This window comes from Arvicola amphibius, chromosome 10 (assembly GCF_903992535.2).
Source record: "Arvicola amphibius chromosome 10, mArvAmp1.2, whole genome shotgun sequence".
Taxonomy (NCBI): domain Eukaryota; kingdom Metazoa; phylum Chordata; class Mammalia; order Rodentia; family Cricetidae; genus Arvicola; species Arvicola amphibius.
Window position 1 is genome coordinate 33023941 of NC_052056.1, and position 27169 is coordinate 33051109.

The 27169-nt window shown below is 40.1% G+C and overlaps 1 protein-coding gene and 1 non-coding gene across 3 annotated transcripts in view; both read left to right on the top strand.

Moving 5' to 3' along the window:
* The first annotated feature begins 1142 nt into the window (after positions 1-1142).
* On the top strand, positions 1143-1269 carry LOC119825839. Its single transcript, XR_005287304.1, has one exon. It is a non-coding gene; the product is annotated as a small nucleolar RNA ACA64 (small nucleolar RNA).
* A 4703-nt stretch (positions 1270-5972) lies between these two features.
* The window catches only part of Arl13b (ADP ribosylation factor like GTPase 13B), a 57270-nt gene continuing 36073 nt past the window's right edge, over positions 5973-27169 (top strand). For both annotated transcript variants that reach the window (XM_038346360.1, XM_038346361.1), the window contains exons 1-3: positions 5973-6301; positions 17913-17983; positions 22655-22904. In XM_038346360.1, coding sequence (XP_038202288.1) covers positions 6243-6301; positions 17913-17983; positions 22655-22904 — 380 coding nt within the window. In that variant the 5' untranslated portion in view covers positions 5973-6242. The remainder of the gene's footprint in view (positions 6302-17912; positions 17984-22654; positions 22905-27169) is intronic.

Below are 27169 nucleotides of genomic sequence, written 5' to 3' on the forward strand. Positions count from 1 at the left end.
CAATGATTGAGACATATAGCAACTTAAGCTGTGGAAAGGGAGTTGGAGGTTTCAGCAAAGGGGGTCGAGTGTGGGGAGAAAAGAGCTCGAGGAAAGACAAGGAGTTGAAAAGTGTGGTCAAAAGGGGTTTGCCTTATGGTCTTGGGGACAATAAAACTCATCTCTGGAACTTGCTCTTCCTGGTCTGATAGGAATTTTATTAATCAAAAATTCCTTTATAGGTAGGTATAAATTTCTGTTGTAGCTTGGATCTTTTAAAAATGCAGGGCAGTGGTGGCCCTGGCCCATGCCTTTAATCCTTGCACTCAGGAGACAAAGGCAGATGCATCTCTGCGAGTTTGAGGCCAGCCTGGTCTACAGAGTGAGTTCTAGGACAGGCTCAAAGCTACACAGAGAAACCATGTCTTGAAAAAACCAAAAAAAAAAAAAAACCATTAAAAGTAATTATTTGGATGTGTATGAGCTTTGCATGTGGATGTGCTCCTGTGCCTGCAGAAGCCAGCAGAGAGCACCAGGTCCTCTTGGAACTGGGGTTACAGATGATTTTTGAGATACCACGTGAGTACTTGGAACCAAACCCAGGTCCTTTGGAAGAGCAGTAAGGGCTCAACCACTGAGCCATCTCTCCAGCCTCTAAAGCTCCATTCTTACTTATCTTGGTTGTATCTCAAAAGGTCCTGTGATAAAGGCTTTGTCACCAACCTGTGCTGGGATTGGTGAAAGAAACATTAGGACTGATGAGTAACAGGAGGTCATATGGGGATGCGCTCCCCTGTCACTTTTCCTTAGAGAAAAGTAACCAAGTAACCAGTAACCACGAGGTAAGCAGCCCTTTTGCTTCTTTCTTCCAGTCCTAACATTACCATGGTGCATTGCGCCATCACAAGCCACAGGTTATGTTATAGAACCACTCTAAAACCGTGAGCCAAAATATTCATTTTCTTCATTACATTGATCCTCTGGTAGATTTTGTTGTTACTTTTGTTTTGTTTTGTTTTGTTTTCATAGGACAGAAGCTGACTGACATAATTTCCTTTCCACATCAGGGAACTCACATTTTATTTGAGGCAGTCACTAAAGAGCCTGCTACTTCTGCTGGATTTTGATTTGCTGTGGTTTAAAATGTCCCCTATGCCACCAGCAATTGTTGAAAACATCTGCAAACTTGGGTTGTGGCCATAGGTGAGCTTCATCACCTATAGCTTCAGGACTCTCAGTTCCACACCTACTGCTCATTTCTGGGAAGGTGAAACCCAGTCCCCCAGACACCCAGTATCCCACGTCTTTCTTTGGCTTCTATTATGACCCCTTTGTCTTTTCACAAGGTCCACTGGAACTGAAGGCCAACACTGCCATGGCTGTGAAGATGGTGGGACTCAGCTGTTCATATTTTCAAATAAAACTGTTTAACTGAAATATATATATATATATACATATATATATATATACACATATATATATGGAGTACATATTGCTATATCATATTCTAATTTCTTCAGTTTACTAGAATAAGAATTATCTAGTATGTCTGTGACCCCTTTCTTTAAAAGAAAAATTTTTCTCCTTTGTGAATCCTCGACTCCACCAGGTCTATGTGTTTACCACTTTATTCTCATCCCCATGTGCTTCAAGAACAAATATAAATCTAATCCCTCATAACTGTTTGGCTTATATTAAAGGAAGCTTTAAATATTATATTTAATCTTTGGAATGTAAACGCACATATGCCATGGGTCTTCATTGAAAAACTTCATTTGAAAACCTCTTCATTATCAGAGGATAATTTTGAGGGGACATTGTCAACTTTGAGATTTCAAAACTTGCCTCAGAGGGAGAAGTTCGTAAATAAAAAAAATCAACAGAATTCCATAAAGTAACATTTCCAATTTAAACAGAGAGAGAGCTGAGAAAGGAATGTTAAATAAATAAAGGCATTTCAAGGAAATGGAAAAATAGAAAAAACCCTCCGTTTTCTTTGCCTGAAAGGGATCAACATTTTAGCTTCAGAACTACATTGCCGTATCAGTGCAAATGAGGAACAACTGCCTCTTTGCTATAATGTTAAACTTGAATACTATCTGAAATGCTGAATAATGAAATTGAAGAGTACATCTCTGGATAAAATATATGGGTTTTAAATTCATAAGCTAACTCTAGTTTTAATTCAATATTGATATCTGGTTTCTGCTCTAAGTAACAACACTTTGGCTAATATTATACAGTTGAATATGATTTAGGTATGGTGTGGGAGTTCCTTCTGTCTATGTGTTGCTTTAATTAGTTAACAAATAAGAACTGCTTTGAGCCTATGACAGGGAAGAATAGAACTATATGGAGAAAGCTAGGCTGTATGCTAGGAGAAAGAAAGGTGGAGTCAGAGAGATACCATGTAGCCCCACCAGAGACAGACACCGGAAATTTAGCTGGTAAGCCACAGCCTCGTGGCCAAACACAGATTAATAGAAATGAGTTAAATTACCTAAGAGTTAGCCAATAAGAAGCTAGAGCTAATGGGCCAAGCAGTGATTTAATTAATACAGTTTCCGTGTGGTTATTTTGGTTCTGGGCAGCCAGGATGAACAAGCGGCCTCCTTCAACATAGATATGCTTCCTTATATACAAACAAAACTTGTCCAAACTTGAACTACTTATCTAATCCTGTTTCCATATTAAATTATACAGTTTCTATGTTTCACATCATTCTACTAATAAATAATATGTTCATTAATCATGCTTTCTATGTACTATTCTTTTAAACAATAAAATTTATAACAGCAGGATGTTTCTGATGTTTGATTCACAGCCTTGTTTCCAGTGTTTAGAACACTGAGTAGTCCATACATATTCGGCTGAACCTTTCGAGCCTAGGGATTTATTTACGGCAGTCTGAAGGGTGAACATGAAGTGACTCCTGCTTTTTGATTGTAGTTTTGTTTGCTTACTGCTAGCAGTACTAAACATTGAACTCTAACTCACATACTAGGGAACTTCTTTACCACTAGGCTGTAGGCCCACCAACAGACATTTTTTTCTTCCTTCTTTTCTGTTTTTAAATTGATAGAATCTCACTATGCACTCCTGGGTGACCTGGAATTCTGTATGTAGACTGAACTGACCTCAGATTCATAGAGAGTTGCTTGCCTCTGTTTCCTGGGTACTAAGATTAAGGGAATGTAACACCACACCCAGTCTAAGGGTATTATTTAGAATGATAGCAGCAAGACTGTTTTGCTCATTCATTGTGGTAAAAGAGCCACAAAACTGTGATGATTTATTTCTTGGTCATGGGAAATTGAAATCTGCATGTCTTTCCAGGCAGAGGCTCACCATATGCAGGCATGACATGCTCACATAGACTCTTACAGCTATTCACATAGAAAGGGAGAGCAGGGATCATTGCTCTGGCTGTTAAGTACCTTCATGAAATGTTGACATTCTACTCATATTCACCTGGGCACAGGAAGATACTTGGTGTGCTTGATTCTATACGGTAAAAATAGCTTTCTTGTGTGCTTGTAAAGAGAAGGGAACAAGAAACAATTAGTATTTCCCCTGTCCATCAAACCACTTAAGGCATTGAAAAACGTAGGCTCAAATTCCATAGATGGTGACTACTTGCTGGCAGTAGAAATTACTACCAGAATTTAGTTTTAAAACAGGTGGTACCAAATATGCTTCTCGAAACTCCAAAGGAGCATGCACATAACAATCTTCAGGCACAGAAGGGATACTTACACTTACGGTTTTTTAAAGAAAGTATTTTTTTTTAAAGGAAAGCAGAAGGTTAGGGTAAGCTTCTAGAAACCATATGAAGACAAAGGGAGAATTATCAGGCAGAGAAGAGAAACAGGATAATATACAACAGAGAGAGAGCTGAGAAAGCGCAAGAGGAGACCAGAAAGAGTCTTAACTGCATTAAGTGAGTTGAGAGATGCAAAAGAGCTGCTTCTTCCCCCACAGTGTCTGGATCTCTTCCTCAGCATGAGGGTTCTCCTATGGCCTCTTGTGAAGTCCAAGATTGTAAATAGAGGATCAAAAACAACAACCAGTACTATCCAGATGGATAGGTCAAAATTAAACTTAACCGTTGGGAACCCCGAAGTCTCCACACCAGGGTATGAAGAAGATTCAAGGGCCATATCAGTTATAGGAACAAGAAAAACTATAAGCATTTAGAGTCCAGCATCCTCTTGAACTTCCTGGATGTTCCACAAGGTCAAGGAACAGGAAGTGCTGATGTGCAACAAATCTTACTGTGTTGAGTATCACAACACAATATCAAGAGTTGTAAAACTGTCATTGAAAGAGCAGCACAGGTGAACGTTGTTAGAGTCATCAATCCCAAAGCCAGGCTAGGCAGAAAAAAAAAAAGAAATTCTGGCTCACATGCTTTATTTCTGTTTAAATGAAATATCTAAGAGGGGAGGATGATGGAGGGATGTGGGAGGGAGGGAGAAGACAAAAGGGGATAGGTAGGGAAGAGAGAAGGATTTAGAAGATGTAATTTTGTTTAGCATGGTTTGATGGGATAGATGAAAGAAAGAATGAACTTCGACAACAGTGCTTTGTAAAGTTGTTGAACCACAAGTTACAGAGGGTGGATGGTGAAAATTAGTAAAAACAAACAAATAAAAAACTTGTTAACCCTAGTGATTGTTAATGAAGACCCTTTCCTTATGCTTCCCTGAACTTCCACCCCACTGCATGGATAAGCAGATAGGTAGCTATGGTGTAACATAAATGCTTTTGAGACACGTGACAGTAATTCTAAAACCTGCTATTATAAATCTATCAGAGATTGCATTGAACTCTATCTCACCATCTCAGAAACCTTGTGAACTGGTGTTTTTTCAATCCCATCTTACAGAAGGCCTACAGAGGTTCAGAGTCGGCAAGCTCATGAATGAGAAAAGAACTGCTTTAAAAACCCAGTCTAACTTAGTTGTACACTGCCATTTTCCCTTGCACTGTGAATTCCCAGTGTTCTCTTCTATGATTTGAAATGTCTTTATCATCTATCTATCTTTCGTCTATCTTTTAGTCAGAAGTTGAATAAACATGGCTCTAGATGTTGTTGCTTGCTTTTCAAAAATGTATATTAGTATTTCCTCAATAAGTATATTAGAAACACATACATCAAATACCTCTTTTTTAAAAAGCATTGCAAAAGAGCCAGCATATTCACAATCTCAAAATTCAAATATCAAATGACCGTAATTCTAGATAGCTAAAAAGTTCCTCTCCCCAAAAACATACATTAAATTATTACCACTCCTTATTTTTGAGTGGAAAGTGCACAACGTTTTCATTTAGTTCCTTCTATGTTTGCACATTCTACAACAAGGACATGTTGCTCTTGTAATTGTAACCCCTTCTTACAAGAAATATAATTATTGTTCACTTTTTTTTACATAACAGCGATAAACATCAGATTAAAATACCATTCCCATTTGAACTGTTGAAACAACTCAGCAAACGAGTTTTCCCCGTGTGTCTTTAATTTATAATTGCCTCAGTGTATTGCTCCTGACTTCTTCAGCCTGGGTTGATCTGAGCCCCAGAGGATCACCATCCCCACTGCATAACAAAACAGAACAAAACAAAACAAAAGCACGCAGACGAGCAGAGATCTTTGGATCTCATTTGAATTACTGGACAGGAAGGGGATGCAAAAAGGTTGGCTGGCAAATGCGTTTCCATTGGGTATATAGTCAGGACCTGTGTGAGATCTCTCCAGGAACCCTGGATTTATCTACAGACGCTCCGGTTGCCTAGTTACCAGATCCTGCTTCCGCGAGCTCCTCCTCATTCGTCTAGACCACGCCCACTTCCTTTTTCCGCCCTTTGACAGGGGGCGGGGAGCAAGGAAGTCTTCAGCCGCTCAGAAGCCCCAAACGGAGGTCGTCGGCCTCTGATTGGAGAAGCGCGGTGTGGGCGGTTCCGAAGGCGGGCCTTCCGAGATGCGGGAACGTCAGCACGTCGACGCGGGGGTTTTCTCTGGAGTCCCGCCACCGCCGCGCCGGTGTTGCTGAACCTGTCTTCTGGCTGTCCCGGGGCGGCGGGTCGACGCGGTTAGGGCCGGACCCTGGGGTCGGTCCGGGTCACTGCCCTCCCGGTCTGTCCTCCTGGCCAGTCTACCCTAGGGGAGCCTGGCGGCGTGGGGCCCCTGAGCCAGGCCGGGCAGCTCGGGGCCCTTCCCCGCCCGTGGCTCTGATGGGAGGTGGCGGGAGGAGAGACCTGGGATGTTCAGTCTGATGGCCAACTGCTGCGACTTGTTCAAGCGGTGGCGAGAGCCCGTCAGGTAGGCTGGGGCGCGGGCCCGCTGCCCAGAGGGATGGGGACGACCGCGCCCCTGGGCCGGGCCGGCGTCGCCTCTTCCCTAGGCGTGGGAGGAATCGGCCCGGTCTAGGGGATGCCATCCTTCTGGACGGACCATTCCTGGGCCGATAGCCTAGACTGTAGCCCCTTGTATGCTTGACAAAGTTTTGATCCACGGCGTATACATATATTTTAAACTGTTTCTTAGAAAGATGCGTGTATGCGCGTGTCTGTGGAGAGAGGAGAGAGAACTATCCATTGTGATTTTCTTGAAAACCTTTTGTAATGGGAAAGTTCTTAAAGAGAAGTTTGAAGTACAGTTTTCCTAATATACACATCCCTGTTGCCGCTCTTTCTGTCTCATCTCTCTTGTACGCATCTGAAAACACAACCGCACACTATTTTGCTTGGCTATATGGCTCTACTCCTTACTAATTATATGATTCAACCACATTTGGCCCATCTTCCTTATTTATTAAATGAGGATAAGATCTGTGCCTAAGAAGTGTTGGATCCAATTAAAGTGTGAGAAGAGGAGTGTTTCCTTAGCTGTAATTTAGTTGCTGTTTTCATGCACACTCTAGTATAACCTTATTGAAAAGTCTCTTGCTTCATGATTCACTTTGCATAAGTACATAAGTACATGTGTTACCGTTCCGTGCATGGCCCTTGGTTGTTCATTCAGTAAATACTGTCAAGAAAGTGACATGTACCAGGCAGTGTTAGGATGAAGTCAGTGAGGCTAATGCTTCTGAAACCTAGAAGCCCAGACTACACAGTGTGTTTTACTTTATAACTATTGGCTTTTCATAGCTCTGCTTTGGAATTAGACCACAGACAAAATTTAGCAAAGTGCTTTTTTAAAATCCCGAACTCCACAAATACATATTTATTGTAAAGATGAGCATTCCATTAAAGTATGCACCTGAAAAGCAACACGTCACAGTCACATATTTATAGGAAAACACGTCTGTATTTGGAAAAGAAATTTGCTTTAAACAGAACTTTTGGCATTCTTTCCCACTCGTTGCCTTTGGGTTTGAATGTTTCAAGTGTAAGTGATAGGATCCTTTCTAAGAACCGAAGGCGTGTTTATATGATTGGCTTTAATCTTACTCTGGTAATTTTTAGGATCCCCTCTAAGAACCGAAGGTGTGTTCATGTGATGACTTTAATCTTACTCTGGTGATTTCATAGCTTCTACTCAGACTTGAAAGTCAGAACATATGCCCATTCTTACATGCCTCTGCTTACTTTTAGAGAATGAACTTTTTGGGAGAGTATTATAGCATGAATATAATCAGAGCTTTGCTTTTATGACTTACACTAATCCATGAAAACTTGCTTTTTAATATACTTATGCTTCCTGTTTATTTTTTAAGTTTTAGCTATGCTGTTTGATGTTGAGATTCTTTAATGTTTTCTGAAAATATATTAGCAAATATATTGCAATAATTATTATTAATATTCAGAATATGCTCGGAGATTATGTTGGCTTTTCTAATAGATTCTGTACTCTTCACAAGGAAGTTCTTTCATGAAACTCATTTATTCATTTGTCTAGTGGTAACCACAACCCATTGAGTGTATTAGATTTGTTTGCTATGTACCAGGCGGGAGGCTGAGACTCAGCATTAAGGCACCAGTCTGGCTTAGTAATGAGGACCAGGAACCCAGCCAGTTTTCAAACCATACTTTCATACAAGTCAGAACATGAACCTAGGATTTCAAGCCATGTAAATCAATCTCAAATTGACTATAGTGCTAGACCCACAGACAAGTGACTTGCCCCAATAGAAGCTATATAGTACATTGCTAGATTTTTTTGGTTTTAATTTTTATTTTGAGATACAGTACAATGATGAAAACAAAAAAAAATCAGTATAATATTGTTAACTAAAATGTGAACCTACTTGTAATAATTTTTAGTTTGGTGTGTGGGGGGGTAAGATCTAGTCTAGGATCCTACATTATATTTGCTCTGAATTTTTCCACCTTTCTCAGTCCATAAGGGTTGCCATTTTTAAGGTCTCTTTGAATAGTACTGCTTTGGGACTCTAAGGTAGAAGCTGTGGCTGTTTGCAGAGACCTCAATTTGCTTCTTAATTCCTTGTAATTTGAGTGATGTGGTGCTTTTGGAGGAAGAATGCAGAGACAGTATGTCCTTCATCACTGCCAAGGGCTCTACAGTACCCATTTCACAGTAATCATATCAAGGGGTCTGTAGTGCTAGTGGGTTTTATTGCTGGAAAGGTTCATCTTGACCATGTGGTTGACATATTGTCTTCCAGGCTTCTCAGTAGGGTGCTTGACTTTAATAGATTGGAATTGGAATCCTAGAAGTCTTAGCGTTTTCTCACGTGGAAGTAGTTGGTTATTTCTATCTCACAACATTCTAAGAGAGCAAGTATTAGAAGCATGGCTGCTGAGGTTACTTTTCTCATTCCTGCCACCAAAATCTGACAGAAGCAAATCATGACAAGAAGGATTTATCTGGGCCTCAGTTTTAAGAAAACACTGTCCATTGCAGCGAGGTGGACAGTCAGAGTTGTGGGTGGGAACCTGCAGCCAGGATTCAGTAACTGGAGAATGCCTAGTTCAGCTGCTTTTTTTCTTTCACCTTTTTATTTAGTCTGCATGGCTCCATTCATATTCAGGGTGGAGCTTCCCTCCTCTGTTAAATCTCCTTGGACCCCCTCAGGGATACTCTCAGTGGTGTGTCTCCTAGGTGATTCCGAATCCAGTCCAGCTGACAATGAAGAATTGTCATCACAATGGCATCAACTTTTACTCAGCAAACTACCTCCCCCCAACCCTGATAGACATTGTGTAAGAATTTATCCTCCTCTGTCAACAGCCTATGTTTATCAGGACCTAACTTGGCCTTTTCTTCTTATTTTCCTGAAAGAGAAATTTATTTGTCTTTCCAAGATTAGTTCTTTGACCTGTGCTCTGTGTTCCATTTCCTTGATTTAGTTGTTGACATTCAGACAATTCATAATTGCTTAGATCAGTATACATTATATATACCTCATAGGGGGCTTATGAGCTATAAGAATGTATGAGAACCAAAGTAACTTTTCTCCTTAGTCTTCCGAGTTTCTCTTACATCCTTCTAGAATGTTTTCAGGCTCTTCTTGCCTAACCAACCCAAACTCAGCTGTCGGCTTCCCATAGCTGTTCTAGCACTTCACTGTAAGGGTAGTAACGTGAAACAATACGACGTTATTATCATTACGTTCTGAGATGGATGTTAAAATAGTCTGCTAGTCTAGAAGCTCTAGGGGAAGAATCCACTCTCCTGTGCCCTTTCCAGCCTCTAGAGAGCACCTGGGTTTCTTGGTTCATGGTGCTGTTCTTCCTCCTTCAAGGCTGGTAGCATAGCCAGTCACAACAGTATGAGAAAACCTTCTTGTATGGACCCTTGTCCATTACATTGCAACTACTTATACAGTCCAAGATGAGCTCCTCCTCATTAATCACACCCCAGATTCCCTTCATGTATACCGTAAAGTAGCATGTACACCAGTCGTGGACATCCTTGGAAGGCATTTTTGGGTCTGCCACCCTCTACAGTCCTCTATCCTTGCAGCTACTAGTATTTTTCCCTTTCTTTTCACCCTGGGTTTCTCAGTTCACAGTGGGTTCTGATGCTGTCCTTACTTCCTCCTCTGTCATGCATTCTGTAACTCCCTGTTTAAATGATTATTGCCCTGCCCCTTTAAGATTTATACTAGTTGCTTCATTGTAATTGCAATTGATTCCTTTTGACTCTTGTCTTAAATGGGCTCTTACCATCTTTAGATGTCTAAGACCACTTCTTAAAATTCTCTGTGCTTTTTTCCTTTTCTATTGCCTGCTTCCTTTATCTTACACCACCAGTTTGCTTTCCTTTATCTGTCTTCCTAGATCTCCCCAAGAGTCTCTTTTGTGTGATATATCCTTACTGTGCAACAAGTCAGATGTTGTGTTAGCATTTCTGCTACATGCGGAACATATTCCTGCTACAGAGAGGTTGATCCTTTACAGAATTCTCAGTCTCAGCACATTCGCAATTGAGCTTGACCCAGTCTCATTTCCATGTCACAAGTTCTGTTGTTTCATTTGTATTTCATATTAGCAGATTTGTTTTGTCTATCTCTTACCAAAATCAGAAGTGAAGAGTAATCCTTTATACTAAGTTATGTCTTCTTGTCCTGTGTCGCTATGTTCTGGTTGGCTCCCTGTTTAATACAATAGTTCTCACATATTTTTAAGGGGCACTTTCAGAGATCCCTAGTGATGCCTAAAGCTGAATAATACCAAATGTGATATATAGACAGACAGACAGACACACACACACACACACACACACACACACACACACACACACACACACACACACTGAGCTTTAACTTGTAGATTTGGCACAGTAAGACCTTAGCAATTATAACTAATAATAAAATTGACCAATTATAGCAATGTACTGTAATAATATGACCAGTATGGATAACTACCATTTAGGGGTTTCTATTAAAGTAAAATGAGCCAGGTGGTGGTGGCGCACGCCTTTAATCCTAGCACTTGGGAGGCAGAGGCAGGCGGATCTCTGTGAGTTCGAGACCAGCCTGGTCTACAAGAGCTAGTTCCAGGACAGGCTCCAAAGCCACAGAGAAACCCTGTCTCGAAAAATTAAAAAAAAAATAAATAAAGTAAAATGAGGGTGACTTGAACAAAACCAGTCAGGTTCACAGATAACTAATGGCTGGGTAGGATATGCAGCATGGATATGCTGACATGTGCTTAACATGAATCAGATGCGTCACACCCAGGCCTGGCAGAGCGGGTTGATACTTTCATTCTGCTGTTGGGACACACAGTAGAGAAGTTAGGGCTCCAATGTAGAATTTACTGGTAATTTTAGAGCACAGTTAGTCACGTGCTGCAGTTTGATTGAATGCCCCACAGTGGTTTACATGTTAAGACTTCTTCCCTAACATGTTGAGATTGGCAGGTAGTCAGATTCTAGAGATGAAGCTTGGTAGAAGGAGGTTAGGTCACTAGAGATGTGACCTCAAAGAAAATTGTGGGATCCAAGGCCCCCTTTTCATTCTCCTTTTCTAGCTTATATGTAAGAGATTTTACTCTGCATGTGTTCCCACATAATGGGTCGCACATCAATAATAAGGACTCAAAGGTTGCTTTTGCTTCAAGGCACTGACTCTGGGGCTGCAGATACCTTGGGCGAGTAAAATGGGAGGCAGTGTGGTATCTCGGCCTTCAGTTTGTGTTCAGATTCCATACTTCGCAACCTTAGACTGCTGCTCCTTAGGGCGGGAATGAGACAGGCAGGTTCAGAACAAGAGAGGCATGTGATTTTATTGGTGTTTAAAGACATATACCTGTGCTTTCTGTGACTCTGGTGCCAAGAAAGGCCCACTTAAAATCAGAAAAGTAAGACTAACTAAAAGCATCTTGAAAACAGAAGTAATATAAAATAATAAACAGCTGTTGTTTTAAATCAGAAAATAGGAGTATCACAAGGTTTTCAGGTATTACCCCTTAGGATCACACATAAGTGTTAATCTCAAAGATACAGGCTTTTCATCCTTAAATGTCCTGCACGCTGTTCCTCTCCCATCACTTCTCCCACAGGTTCTTGCCATTTGAAAACAATTTCTCTCCAATATTGATTTTAGTGTATCAGGCTGTCAAAGCTTTATTTCAAGTGTTTACTGCTGGCTAACCCATCCAGAAAGAAGAGCTCCAGGTAGCTTACAGAATGCATCTCATTGCTTCTGCACACTGGCGGAGTGTCTGTAAAGCTGATGGTGACATGGTTTGTTATTTATGCTGTGTTTGTTTTTCATGGAGGAAATATATCCCTACAACCACATTTTTGTCCAATTAAATGTAAATAAATCTAGACCATTTATAGAAGTTGCTGACTTCTTAATTTCCTAATTAAGCTTTACATACAGATTAGCAAGGATTATCTCGTATACTGTATGCTAAACTGGAATGCCTGACATTCATTTTAACTGCCTACTTGATTATGCATAATAAAAATAGTGAGATTTTGGAGTTAAAAAGAAGTACAAGAGACATATATGTATTTATGTTCAAATATAGAACCTGCTTCATGAGGTTTGAAATATTTTCCATAATGTTTTTTTATGTCAAACTTGGCCCTTTGGTTTTTTGAATAAACTATTTTATCTCTGATATGTATAATTTTAACATTAAAAATAACTTTTATATGATAAATTTTAAGTATTTTCTTTCTGACAGATCAATTTATTATTTTATAATTTCACACATATACAATATATCTTAAGTGAAACCTCTTCCAACCCATCCCAGCCATTCCCACAACATGTGTCTTTTCCATCTTCCTTCTCTTCCTCCTTTTCCCTGTTTCCTCTTCCTCTTCCTCTTTTTCCTCCTCTTCTCTGTTTCCTCCTTCTTCTTCTGTACTTCTTCCACCAAGTCCAGTCAGTGCTGTCTGCATGAGTGTGGACAGCCAACCAGTGGCTGAAGAATTCCTCTACCTCATTCAGCAGCTGTCAGTTGCTGATAGCTCCTCAGCCAGGGACCTCATGAGACCTGCCACCACTCCCTGCCTCCCACCTCCCCATCCATGCTGGAATTATTGACTGCCTTCATCTCGTGGGTTTGCACAGCTTAGGTGAGTTCATGAGAGCAGTGGCCATGCCGAGCCCAGAAGACAGCATTTCCCAGTGATTTTTCTTATCTTCTCACTCTTGCAATCTTTCTGGCCACTCTTCCCATGTCCCTGAGCTCTGTGGGGTTTCATATACCTATAGTTAGGCCTCAGTTAGGGCTGAAATGCAGTTGTCTCTTATTTTTAATGCTTTGACCAGTATGAGACTACATTAACTATTGCTCCCTACCATAAGGTTCACTGACCAAAGTTCGCGAAATGTAGGTAGTTTTTGGTTTTATTTTTTAAGTTGAATACTTTCCTGTGTGTTTTTCTTTTTCATTTTTATTTTAATTTTGCATATGTGTGTGAGTCTTTGTGGAAGCCTGTGTATGTATGTGTGCATGTGAGTGCTACTATCTGAGGCCAGAGACATCGATATCCTGTGAGCTCAAGGTATAGGTGGTTACAAGTCACTTAATGTGGGTGTTGGGACTCAAACCTGGGTCCTCTAGAAGAATACTATGTGCTCTTAAGTAATGAACTATCTCTCCAGCCCCTGTGGTGTGTGTGTGTGTGTGTGTGTGTGTGTGTGTGTTAGTTAGATAAAAAGAACCCTGAACTTGGCTTGCGCTCCTTTAATCCTAGCATTCACGAGGCTGAGGCAGACGAATCTCTGACTTTGAGGCCAGCCTGCTTTACAAAGCAAGTTCTAGGACAGCCAAATATACAGAGAAACCTTGTCTAGCAAAACCAAAGGGGAAAAAAAGGGAACCCTGAAATAAAATGTCTCAAATATTAGTACCTAGACTACAGAAGTCTTCACCTTGAGGCAAGTAACTGAACAAATATATAATCAGAACTTTGGTATCTCGATCAATTCATTTCCTAATTCTTAAGAAATTACTTTAATTTTAAAATATTTTGTTCATACTTTTAATCTATGAGCATGTATACTTTTTTCAGAAATTTTTAGCCAATTGGACAGGAGATAAACAATTTGGCTTACATTCCCAAATTGATCGAAGGATTTATGTGAATTAAATTTAATAATAGTGCTTCCTTAACCTTGTTTGTATTAGCTTCACTTGGTGTCTCCTCAGTATGAGGCAAGCCAGGAAGGAAGAAGCTATAAGTTGATGGTCCACCGCTGTTGGCACTGGTGCTCCACAGAGATGAGGACAAGTTCTAGCCGAGGAGACTGATTTGTTCTTTGAGGTGACCATGTGGTACAGAAGGCGTCTTAGTCATTGTCTGCTGGGGATGGCAAGGAAGAAGTCATCAAGCTTGAACTTGATTCTGTATTTTTTTTTTTTTTTTAGCAGAAAGTGCTTAGTTTTTTTTTCTTTTTAAATGAACAGGGTTTTTTGCCTTCTAGGGAGCAGGGTGTGGGTTGAGACAGTCTCTTTATCTAGCTTTCGGTGACCTGGAACTTGCTATTTGGCTGGCCTCAGACTAAGAGATCCACCTTCCTCTGCCTTTTGCCACAGAGTTGGCTTGATCAACTTGTCACCTTTGCTGTAGCTTCAGGAGCTAAGTTGTGAGTGTTCTGGGCAAAGGGGTGGGAAAATGATTCCCGGCTTTATTTGTGAAAAGGAGCCCTTGTCCCTGGATGCCTGATTGTTTGCTTTTATGAAAGTGGGTGGATATTAGGATAAAAATGGTTCAAGTTATTCCAAACACAGTAGTGTCTGTATTGTTTAAACTTCCCCTGGAAACCACTGTGGCTAATTTCTTATTAGTACTGAAGCCTTGAGTATCTTGCACCTTCCTTGCTCAAGGCATACTGTGGAGAAAAATGATAGAAATGCCTTTGAACTACAAAGACATGCCATTTACATCAAAGTCCTGGTTATTGCAGGGCTGGGAGAGTGGGGACTATCGGTTGTGAGCCACTTTATTTGAGATGGTGATCACCAAGATAGCTTTTGCTTTCCTTTATTGACAGAAAGTTCTCACAAGTATCTTAGGCTGACCGCAGTAGAATCTTCGTGCCCCCATCTCTCTTAATGCTGGGATTACAGGTGAAACACTGAAAGAGATACTTTTATTTTACGAAATTTCACAGCATTCGATACTGTTCCTCTCTTAATCCCTCTAGAAACTGTTCACATAAATGACATCTTTTTCAGCCCCCATTTCCAGGTTGACAGTGTTCTCATCTTCCTTGTCCCCTGGCCTGTGTCTTGTGCATTTCCTGGGCTCTTTCAAGTGTTGTGATGGATTAAACTGTTACTTAGATGACACAAATACCTGGTCAAGATCTTTAGGGTTTGGACTTCAGTCATGAGAGCAAGCATCCTGTCAACATGTGCCCAGGGAACTACTTAACCCTCTCTCGGAATCTGAGCCCAGCTGTGGGTTCCCTTGCTTGCACTTTGGGTTGTCATGAGAATGGCTTCAGATTAAGCATTTCCTGTGTGCCACGGTCATGCGCACACTGTTCACATTGTCTGATTTAATTTTTATCTCCCCCCCCCACATGGGCATTGTCAGCATTATATTTTACTGATGAAATTATGACCGGTAATGTTTCTAGTGTCATATAGTTTAGAAATTGCAGCATGAGGACTTGAATGCAGGACTCTGTAACAGGTTGGCGCCTATTTTTCTGAGTGCCTTGAGCCTTCCTATGTTGCTTATTAGTAGTGTTCACACTCGCACACTCGCACTCAAGACACATACCCCTCTTTCAAGAAGTGGCCAGAGATAGTATACCTCAAATACCTACCCCCAGAAACTTGCTTTCTCCAGTAAGGCCCCATCTCCCCAAGTTTCCAGAGCCTCCCTAAATAATTCCACCAGCTAGAGGCTCTGTTCAAACCCTGAGCCGTGGGAGAGGGGCATGGATCCCCTCAAGGGGTATATAAAGAATTCCAGTTCTTAGAAGCTGCTGCCTCCATGGTCCTCAAATGTAAGACAGTCTTGGGCTTCTAGAGCAGGCTCTGTCCCTGGCTGTCTTCATGATCCTGCTGCTGTTTCCCATTTATAATAACCATCTCACATTACTGAAATTATCTTTCAATCTTCTGGTTTCTTTGCTAAGCATAAACAGCCTGTGACCTGTTCCTGGAATGTCTTGACACCTTCACCTCTAATGTCCTTTCTTTCCTTTTTTTTTTTTTTTTTTTTTTTTTGTGGATTCTGAATACATTTGGAATTTGAGAGAGGGGGAAGAATAAAAGTACAGATTCAAGAAAGCCATGCCTAGAATGTAAAGAACAACCTTAACTGCCCTCTTCATTCTGTTTTTCAACATTCTTTAGGATCTTTGCCAGTGAGAAATGAATATGCGTGTATTACTAATACAAGTGATGCCTGGGCTCCTCTTGGCCTCCTTGGAGCCTGAGCAGGTGGCTGCAGGTTGGTTGACCTGAGCCTTTGAGTATCAAATGCATGTGCGCTGGGTTGCTATATTCAAAGGCTTATAGTCCTAAATCCTGAGAACTAGGGGATTAGGATTTGAGGCTCCACAGGCCAGATCCTAACAAGTCTACAAACTGGGATTGGGGAGTATTGAGTTTAGCAGATAGTGTAATTCTTAGTTCTGAGCAGCAGATGGCAGTAGTGGTTGTCAGTGCCTGGTAGTTAGAGCTCCGGAAACCTGTATCCCAGGACTAACACCTCCTAACCAGTGGCCCTACTGTGGCTCCTACTGTTGAGATCTGTGGCTTTTACCTTGGTTGGTGTTACAGCTTTTGAGAACTGCTGTCTTCAGTTCTTAGGCCTTGCCAGATTCCTGGAAGTCTTTTAAAAACGAGGGCCCACAGCCCCCATCTTTGTCTTTACGTCCTCTCTGTCTCCACATGTCCTCTGCCTCTACTGCTCTTGGTACTGTTGTTGCTGCCACTGCTGCAGAGGCGGTGCCGCTGGCTGGCATCCCTGGTTTCTCTACTTGTTCTAAGCTTAGCTTGCTGTACTTTTTGATCAGAGAAAATACCATTTGACAGAAGCTTTTCATTGGGCCCTCCCAACAGATTCAGAGAGTGAGCCGAATAGTCTGATTTAGATAGCCAGGAGCAGGGTGCAGCATGGCTGTGGAATACAAATGAAGGGTTATGTTTACACCAATCACAGCACAGCCTTTCACAGACCTTGTAGAAAGAACTCTCACAAGTCCCACATTGCACCAACCACTGGCTTCTTCCAGAGTTACTGAGGAGGTGCCACCTCCACCCCCATGTTTTAGAAAGAATAGCTTCACCGTCATTTAAGTACACAGAAGCGTGTCTAGCGTGGAATGCCTTCTAAGGTCAGTGCAGGTTGTCTGAAGCGTGTGTATGTGATATATATTCTATATGCATATATAAAGAGTTAAAACATTTGTTTTATATGCTTAATAAGGCTTAGCCTCTGTTCCTTTGCCCTCCAGAGCTCTTTCTTCTGATCTGCCTCATTGAGGTTACACCCTGTAGTCTTAGCATGGCAGCCATGCTATGCTGCAGTTCTCCCTGTGTTCCCAAACAGTTTCACTCTAGGTCCACAGTGATGATGGGCTGTTCCACCCTTTACATTGTGCAGAGATCACCCGGGCCAGGGATGAGCTTTACTAGGGAACTGAAGCATCAGATTAGCAGGACCAGTATATACCATCCCCAGGTTTATGAAGTTCCTTAAAGTTAGTATTAGATGCTGGTTTTGACTTGCTGACTGATTCATTCTGTGACCTTTGACAAATTATTTAACTTTATGGGCTTGTATTTCTCCACCTGTAAAGCTCAACTATTCTTTTGTTATTAGTTTTACTCTATGCAGTAAATTTTTGCTTAGAGGACAATAGGATGGTGTCTTCATAAATTGTGCTTTTGAGTCAGTGTTTTATTTATCAGTTTAGTTCCTAGCATCTAAAAGATTGTGTGGTATAAAGTGTAGGCTACTTAAATGTTGCATGAATGAATTTGTTTGTATATTCCCTTGCATGCTGAGTGATTTTAAATTTTGTTATTTTAAGAAAGGTGACCCTTGTGATGGTGGGCCTTGATAACGCTGGTAAAACGGCCACAGCAAAGGGAATCCAAGGAGGTAAGTAGAAAATACTTGCTTTCTGAACTTTTAATTTTCTAAGCTGTTTGTTTATACGAACTGCTTTATTACATGTTAATTGGAAAGAGATAGTATACTAGTTTGTATTGTTAATTTACTTATGATATGAATAGGCTCTGATTTCCTGATGTCCCCCTACTGCCATATTTCAGGTTTGAATAGGTGTAGTCTCCTTGACATGTTGACATCATTGATCAGTGGGAGACAGGAAGTAACCCAAGCTAGCAGTTCTCTGCCTTAGCCTCTCAATTGCTGGGATTACACAAATATTGCCATGTAGTCTCCTCTCCCATAAACTTTCCCAATTGTGACCATCCTGAGGAGTACTAATAGACTCAGTTACATTCTCTTTTGGGGCCCACTCGACTTGTACTTAGTTGCACTGTTTGTTTATCTGTCTATTTCTCCAGGCTGTTAGTCCCCTAAGGGCAGTGATACTTATTTTGGTGTCCCAGTGGTTTAAACCATGCTTCTTGAAATAGTAGACAGCCTTCTCCTCCTCTTCTATCTCCTCTTCTTTTCTTCTTTGTTTATTCATGTCAGGGTTCTCTGTGTAACATTCCTTCCAAGTGCTGGGATTAAACACATGTGCCACCACCTGGCCAAGCCTTTTTAAAATGTTTATTCCCTGACTCTACTTTTCTACTTATTTCTGGTTCTGTTCTTACTCTCTGCTCAACCCCCTTTTGCTAGTTTTTTGTTTGTTTGTTTTGAGATACATGCACCTCTTCTTTAACTATGTTGCTGTTGTTTAAAACCAGACCCCAGTACCTCTCATGTCACAATAGCTTCTTCTAGAAGTATCTTCCCTGTCATGAATGTTGCTTTTTTTCACTGGGCTGTTCATCTCCCTGACCATCAAAATGATTGTGTTATTGTGCATGAGTCTAACAGGGATCTGAAGTCACAGTGTTTCAACAATTGGAGTTTATTTCCCTCTGGCCATGCAAAAGTCTAGTACTAGGATGTCATTCCTTGATGGTAGGGATTCAGCCCTTTTTTCCTATTCACTTTGCCATCCCTGCTGTTCTCTTTCTTCTATGTAGCCCAAGATAGCTCTCTGCAGCATGCATTTGAGCTGCAAGGAGAAGCTGTAAGAGAGAAGCAGAGGCCATGCTTCTCTCCTTTAGGACCATGAGGCAGAAACTGATGCCTCACTTTAGCTCATGTGCTACTGACAAGAGGCAGTGGTGTTCTGGACCCCACCACTGCTTCAGTATATTGAGTCAGACTTTCTAGCAAGAGCCAGGGCTGTCTGTTTCTTCCCAAATTTCTTCTTGGGTATCTAAGTAGTAATTACAGAATTACTCTGTAATCAGTCATCATGGGAGTAGTTACACTATGAAACTGACGTAAGCTACACAATAACCTTCTCCCTCTACTTCCAAATAAGTTGTTAAATATTTAATAGACCACCATTTAATTTAGACCCTCCTCTCATGGCTGGTCTCAGCCTCTGTGGTCGGGAATCAATGTCTTTTGTAAACACTCATGTACCCAAACTAAAGAAATAGTCCTAGGGATTTTTATCCAATACTGTTTCCTATTAGGAAATTATGTTATTTTGGGTAAAAGGTTAGTTTTTTCTGGCTTTGTTTGTTATTAGCATATTTTCACTATATTATAATCATTTGATATACATAAAATGTGTATATATATATATATATGCATACACACACAAACGCACACATAGTTTTAACAATAGACCAAGAGCTCTGTAGATTAGGAATCTGTTAATAATAATAAATGTGTAATAATTAATAATAATGTAAGAAATACCTAATAAACGCTTATTTATTATGTATTTGTATTTTATTTTAGATTTATTTTGTCTTAACATACACATTACTGTAAGTCTTAAGATTGAGGACCATGTATCTGTGTCAATGAATTTACCTGAAAAGGTCACCAGTAACTGATTACACAGATGCTAACTGATTTACTAGGACTATTATGACCACTTTATCTCTGCTTGCATTGTTCTCTTGCTTAGATTAGTACATTCTCATCTCTAATTATGTTACTTCTGAGACTTTATTCTTGCTCTCCTTAGTTTTTGAAGCCTCTCTTGACCATTTCAGTCCTTCCCTTCATCTTAGAATCATCTCTGTCTTTTCACAGAACATTCACATTTTGTGTCATTCCCATTAATATTTAATCTCTATATTTTAAACAGTTGTTTATTATTTGTATGGGTGTTTTATTTCCCTAAATGTCTGCTATATGCCTAATACCTACAGAGGCCAGAAGAAAGAATTAGATCTCTTAGAACAGAAGTGAGAGACAGCTGGGAGCTGCCATGTGCATAATGGAAATCAAACCCTACTCCTGGAAGAGCAATAGGAGCTTGTAACCACTGAGCCATCTCTCCAGCCCTGAGATTTTCATATTTCTCAATGTTCTTTGGGGATGACAGCCATAACCAATTTGTGTTTGCACCCTGGTCCCTAGTAATGTTCTTTCATCAAGTTAGCATTTGCTTTAGTTTAGTTCCCTTGTCCATGCTACAGCACAGCGAGTGTGTTTCCATTGTTCATTTCCTGGCAGTGTCTTTCAGTTCACACTCAAAGACAACAATCTTTTCTGGCTGTGATTGACCTCATCGTTATTATTTTTCTTAGTCAGAGTGCTAAGTCTCCTACCTACACCCCCCAAATGCTGAGTTTATAGTCAAACACCACACTGCCTGATTTATTTAGTGCTTGGATCTAACAGGCTGCCAGGCAGGCACTCTACTAATGGAGTTACCTCCCCAGCATTTAGCTCTCCATTTAGGCTCCTGTGTGATCCTGCTTCTGAAAAGGCAGGCTCCTTTTAGTAGGTCTAGCCTTGCCCCTTTGCCTTTTTAGTAATGAAGAAATTAGCAGCAGAAACGTGACTTGTAATGGCTCTGCGAAGTGTTCCAGGCAATGCAGAAGCTGCTCTTGGATACTTCCTGAGAGGGAGTGCATTTTGCAAGCCTGTTTCTTGGCTGTAATTAATCCTACAACACTCCGTGCAGATTTATCACAGTGAATGTTTTATTCAATGACAACCAGTGTCATTTAATAGAAATTTCTGAATGATAGCAATAGTTTATATAGAGTCCATATAATAGGGTGGGCCACTAACCACATTTTGTTCCCAAGAACTGGAGATAAAGCTGGTACAACCGAGGAACTGAGTTTTAATCCATTTACTGCCACATAAAAAATTAAAAGTCTTTCATGGCATCTTTCTACACTTGAACCATACAGCTCTAAACAAAGCCCTGTGGAGAGAGATTTATGGCATATTCTAGTAATAAGGAGAGATGGAAGAGACACATGTGACATTAAAGTTTTCTCTTAGCCACTGAATCCATAAAGTCTATTAATAGTTAATAAGCTCTCGCTTCTATCTTTTGTTTTAATTTTCTTAGCTCTCTGAGAAATGGCCAATCACTCATTTTCTGTCAGTAGAGCACGACTTTAATCACTGAACTGTGTAACTGATATGTCGAGGGCCTTCAGCATTTTTTAGGACCCTGTGCAGTCGCGGAAGATTTGCCAGGCATCAAAGGGCATCCTTGTCATACAGACATGGGGAAACTGAAGCAGGAGATCACCAGCTGCAGACAAAAACCAAACCAGAGAAAACCTGTTGAAAATTTGCTTCATTGCCAATGTTTAGTCCCTTGCTCTTGTTTCATTTCTCACTCTTAGGGGCCCCTTGCTCCCCAGCCTTAGCCTAGTCCTATCTCCTGGAATGATTCTTCTATGTCTCTCAGGGGTCTTTCTAAACCTCATGGTCACTGCTCCCCTTCGCAGGTATGGCCATGTGCCCCCTTTCCTTGGTGTTGTCAATAAAATTTCTCTTCTTAACTCAAAGCTACCAATTATAAATTTATTGGAACATATAAGAAAAATGTTCCTATAGAAGGTCTGAATTTGAGCTCTCTTTGCAGTAGGCCCTTAAAAATCTCTTCATCCAATTGTAGATTTATCTGATTGAGAAAGAATTGCCTTATTCTTTTCAGCTTCCTCCATTTTTGATTCTTTTTATTTCTTTTCTTTTCTTTTTTTTTTTTTTTTTTTTTTTTTAGCATTCTTGACTTTGCTTATTTTTCCATAGAATTTGTAATAGAACTCTTGAGTGACTGATGTGGTGTTGAAAGGTTAAAATTGATTGGAGAATAAATAACCTTAACACAATACCGCATTCACTCTTTCAACATACAATTATTAAGTACCCATTTCATGTTAATTGTTAAGATTGTAGTAGTTAGGTAAAACAAAGAACAACCAGGTGGTGCTGGTTGAATGCATGAATGCATTAAATCTCAGCACTCAGGAGGCAGGCAGATCTCTGAGTTCAAGGCCAGTCTGGTCTACAGAGTGAATTCCAGAACAGCCAGTGATACACAGAGAAACACTGTCTTGAAAAACAACAACAAAATACAAATGAAAAAACCAAAAACAAATTTCTATCTGTGTATAGTGAAAATACTAGCTGGATATTTACATTATTAACCTCTCCTCACACACGTGTGTTTCAAAGTCATATTTATGGCATCAGCAAGTGATTTTTCCATTTTGTAATGACAAATGCATGATACTTGTTATATTTATGTTGTAGAAATAAACTGATATTAAAGTCTAAAGATTCCTCTTTTTGTATCATTTGAAACAGAGCATCCTGAAGACGTAGCTCCCACTGTTGGATTTTCTAAAATTGACCTTAGACAAGGAAAGTTTGAAGTTACCATCTTTGACTTGGGAGGTGGAAAAAGAATTCGGGGAATTTGGAAGAATTATTACGCTGAGTCCTATGGGGTAATATTTGTTGTGGATTCCAGTGATGAAGAGAGAATGGAAGAGACAAAAGAGACAATGTCAGAAGTGCTAAGACATCCTAGGATATCAGGAAAGCCTATACTGGTGTAAGTAATGGAGCATTAGCAAGAGATGTTTGTCTCTTACAGAATATTGAATAATCAAGGTGGTCATCTATTAGTATAATAAGTGTGTGCAATTACCTGTCAGTTTTAATGTTATATTGTTTTTGAGATTGATTAAAGAGCAAGTTTACTAATAGGATTTCTTGAAAAATTAAATATGAACTCTTGTTTTATTTGATGGCCTGCGTTGTATTAAATTTTGCATCTTAAATAAGGTTGTAGGGTATGTTTCATTTCCCCACCCCCAGGTAGACCACCTTGGCATGCTAGGGAAATGCTCTGAGCATTCGCGGCCACTGAGCTGCAACCTCAACCCTTTTTCCAGACAAGACTTTGCAGTGTAGCCTTGGTTGAACTTGAACTGTAGATCCTCCTGCCTCAGCATTGTGAGGTGTGCCGTCACAGCTAGCTTCCTCTCTTAACTTATATTTTGTCGTTGTCCTTTTTTAATTTGCTTTCTTTTGGAATTGTTTTCTTTAAGACAGGACCTCAGATAGTTCAGGCTGTCCTTGAGGTTGTTCTGTAGCCAAGGATGACCTTGAATTTCAGATCCATCCATCACCTCTACCTTCCACGTGCTGGGATTACAGGTGTGAACTGCCTTGATCAGATAAACCCACAGCCTGTGCAGGCTAAGCAGGCGCTCTCCCAGCTAACTGAGATACCTCCCCACCGCTCTTCTTTTCTTGGTAGTGTACTTTCTAAAAGTTGCTTGAATGGTTCCTTCTGTAATGACACTTTAATTTCTCACTCTGAGTATTCATATTTCCTTATTGCACGTATGAGTATGACTAGCTTTATCCTCCTGGTCATATGCTTATAGCATTTTGTACTTAAACTGGAACATTTGTAGAAGACATTGAAAACGGACATTTATATGCATAGCCTTTATACACAATAAACACCAGATGGTGCTGTAACATGAGACAGAGCAAAGTTTAAGCAGTTTGCATCTCAATTGTTAACATTACTTCTCAACTGGAAGTTACTGAGCTTTTGCCCTTGCGTTTTTGTCGCTTTGCCCCTTCTTGTAATTCATTATTAAGCAATGAAAACAATCAACTCATTGCGGTTAAATTAGAAAAAATGTAGAGGAGTTTTGTCCCTGTTCATTTCAATAGCAGAGGAAGTTTTTTGGTTGTTTTTTTGGGGGGGTGGGGTGGGGGAGGGTTGAGACCAGGTTTCTCAGTAGCTTTGGAGCCTGTCCTGGAACTAGCTCTTGTAGACCAGGCTGGCCTCAAACTCAGAGATCCGCTTGCCTCTGCCTCCCAAGTGCGGGGATTAAAAGCGTGTGTCACTACCACCTGGCCATGCAGATGAAGATTTTTAAACAAGTCTATTTGAAACTTTGATCATAAAAGTTGAAACTTTATTGGATTATTTTTTGGTAAAGCTTATATTTTTAGACTTTTAAGTATTTTATTAATGAGGTTACTTCATCTATAGACTCGAGTCTCACTTTTATTTAATCAGAAGTAAAATTTTAATAGAAGTATATATGAAAGGTGACCTTTGCTGAGCCCTACAGGCTAAAGTAGTCCTTGAAAATATTTAAACAATGACTTCCTGGTTTCTGCAGTAAAATTAAAATATTAATCACTATTTGCTATCAATAGAGTAGTTCTTATCTTTTTTAACCAAGTAGTCATTTTTTTTTATTTTTCTTGATATTTTCTTTTGTGTATATTTGCATCTATGCCTATATTAATTCAACAAATACTGACTACCTACTACATGTTGAATTAATTAATGTACAAAGCACTGTTTGATTTCCTATTAAATAAGTAGAACTGTAAGTTTTATTCTGTAACTTAATATATTGAAATTTTCATTATCTGCAGTTGATAGCAATATTCTAGGAAGATGGATGCCGTTTGTAGACTTTCTCTTTCTCGTGTAGTCTTGACAGTTGTCCTTAGAGAGATAATAAATCACCCTGCCTGTTACCTTTTTGAAGTCCAGTCGAGTTGTCTAATATTTTCATCCAGAATATCTCTGAAGCCACCAGCAAAAATTTCTTTTCAGGATGCTAAGAATTCAACCTGTGCTAGTCCAGTTTATCTATTAGAATAGTGATGCATCTTACCATATAGTGATAGGTCTTTACTTTGGACGCCCAAATCACATAACCAGGAATTATTTAACACAGGTCTGATTGCCTTGATCAGCTTCATTTTCCAAGTCCACTACACACTGACGTTCCATAGTTGGGAGCTGTGCTGCTGTGGAACCTCTCGAGGCTGCCATCTTCATTTGCTTACACTGTGGACTTGCACTCCAGCCTTCGTCACCTATGCTGCACGCTGCTTCCACTATCACACTCTTTAAAGCTCACGAAGAACAGATACTTGACAGTGTTGCTAGGTAGGCATCAACACGTTGCCATGGACCTCCTGCTTTACTGTTTTCATCCCAGACCTTCAGTATTTTGAGGGTGAGACCTTTGGAATCAGACAGCCCTCAGGAGATGCTCTTTTTCCTCCTCCCTCCTGTTGTTTCTCTTCCTCTTCTTCCTTTGTTTCCTTCAGACAAAGTCTCACACTGTAGCCCAGGCTGACATGGAACTCTAGTAACCTTCCAGCCCAAGCTAGGGATTACAGGTGTGCAACTCCCACACGGTCAGGGGAGTTACTGATTCTCTCTATGACTCTGCTTGTAAATGAGCAAGCATGTGCATGCCTGTGCCAACATGTGGATTCAGATAATGAAAGAGTGTTCCTACTGTTCTGGAAATGGATTTGAATATTATTGCTGATGATATAGTACTTCAAACTGTTAGATGAATTCAAACCATTTAAACCAATTCAGTGGTGTTAACATGCACCCGAAAGACTTTGTTTTTTTTTTTTATTTGTTATTTTTGACTTCTGTTTCTAGAGCCAGCAGATTCCTAATGTTGTTCCATCAACTCTTTCAATAATTAGTTTTCTCTTTCAGATAGTTATACTGAGAAAAAGATTGATGCTTTCACTTTGTATTAAGTGTGGAAATAAAGTATACAAAATTGTTGTGGGAGCTCCTTCTGCTCCTTCAGCCAATAGCCACTGAGATACCAGCCCAGCCCATTGGGGCGTGGTCTCTCTTTTTAAAAATGCGGCCACTTCCCTCCGCTCGCTCTCTGGCTTCCCGCTCTGCTTCTGACGACTAGGCTCCCTTCCTGATTGCGCAGATAGATGGCTGTTGTCTGGGACGGTGATCTGTAAGTTTTTTCCCCTTTAAATAAATAACCATTCTATTAATCATAATTCCAAACTGGTGTGGGATTGTTTGTGATTTACGCCATCATCTGGCTTACCAGAAGAGATCTTAACCTGCGTCCATCTCGGAGAGGAGAATCATGACGACTCACTATGGCGAATGCCTGAAGCGTCTCCCCAACTCTGCTTCCTTGTTCCCACAATTCTGTTCTGTCTACTCTGCCTACCTAATTTTCTGTTCTCTTAAAGGGCCAAGGCAGTTTTCTTTATTAATTAACCAATGAAAGTAACATAGACAGATAACTCTCCTCCATCACAAAATATTTAATTATTGATTAAATATGTTGTCCTTGTTGCTTAGGTTAGGCTAATACTAATCAATTGAGGATGTAGACATGTTATTATTTACCATAGCTATGTTATGGCATGAGCCTAGGTGGAAATCAACACAGGAGCAACATAAAAAAAACAAAATCAAGTCATTAGGAAGAAAATGGAAGCAAGTAGGTGTACCAGGTTAAGTGAAATTATCCAGAGACAGAAAGACAAATGTAACATTTTTTTCTCTTCTGTGTAGAATTTAGAATTTATGGAGGCTGGAGGGAGGCAAACTTGAGACTAGAAAGCGGCTATCAGAGAAGAGTATGAGAGACAGAAGAAGGTGAAGAAGATCAAGCACAATAGTGCACGTGCAGGAATGTCATTTTTGAACCCATTAATATGTATAACTCGTATTATTATGATAAAGAATGTAGCAATGAAATAGAATATCATTAATGGCTTTGCAACAAGTCTGGGCTTAATTTTTACTTTACAAGCATGATTAAATAGTAACAGAACTTTTTACACATCATCTGGGCATAATTGAACTAATGCATATTAAATAGTTCTTAATAATCTAGTTTTCATGATAAATAATTTAAGAACAGCTGTAACCAAGTATATGTAAAACTCTAAATAGAAACTTAAAAGGAACAGTAAAAGTGATGACTGTAATTATCCAGTCAGCTTTTGAGTTTTTCATCAGTCTTATAAGAGTCTTTTTCATAA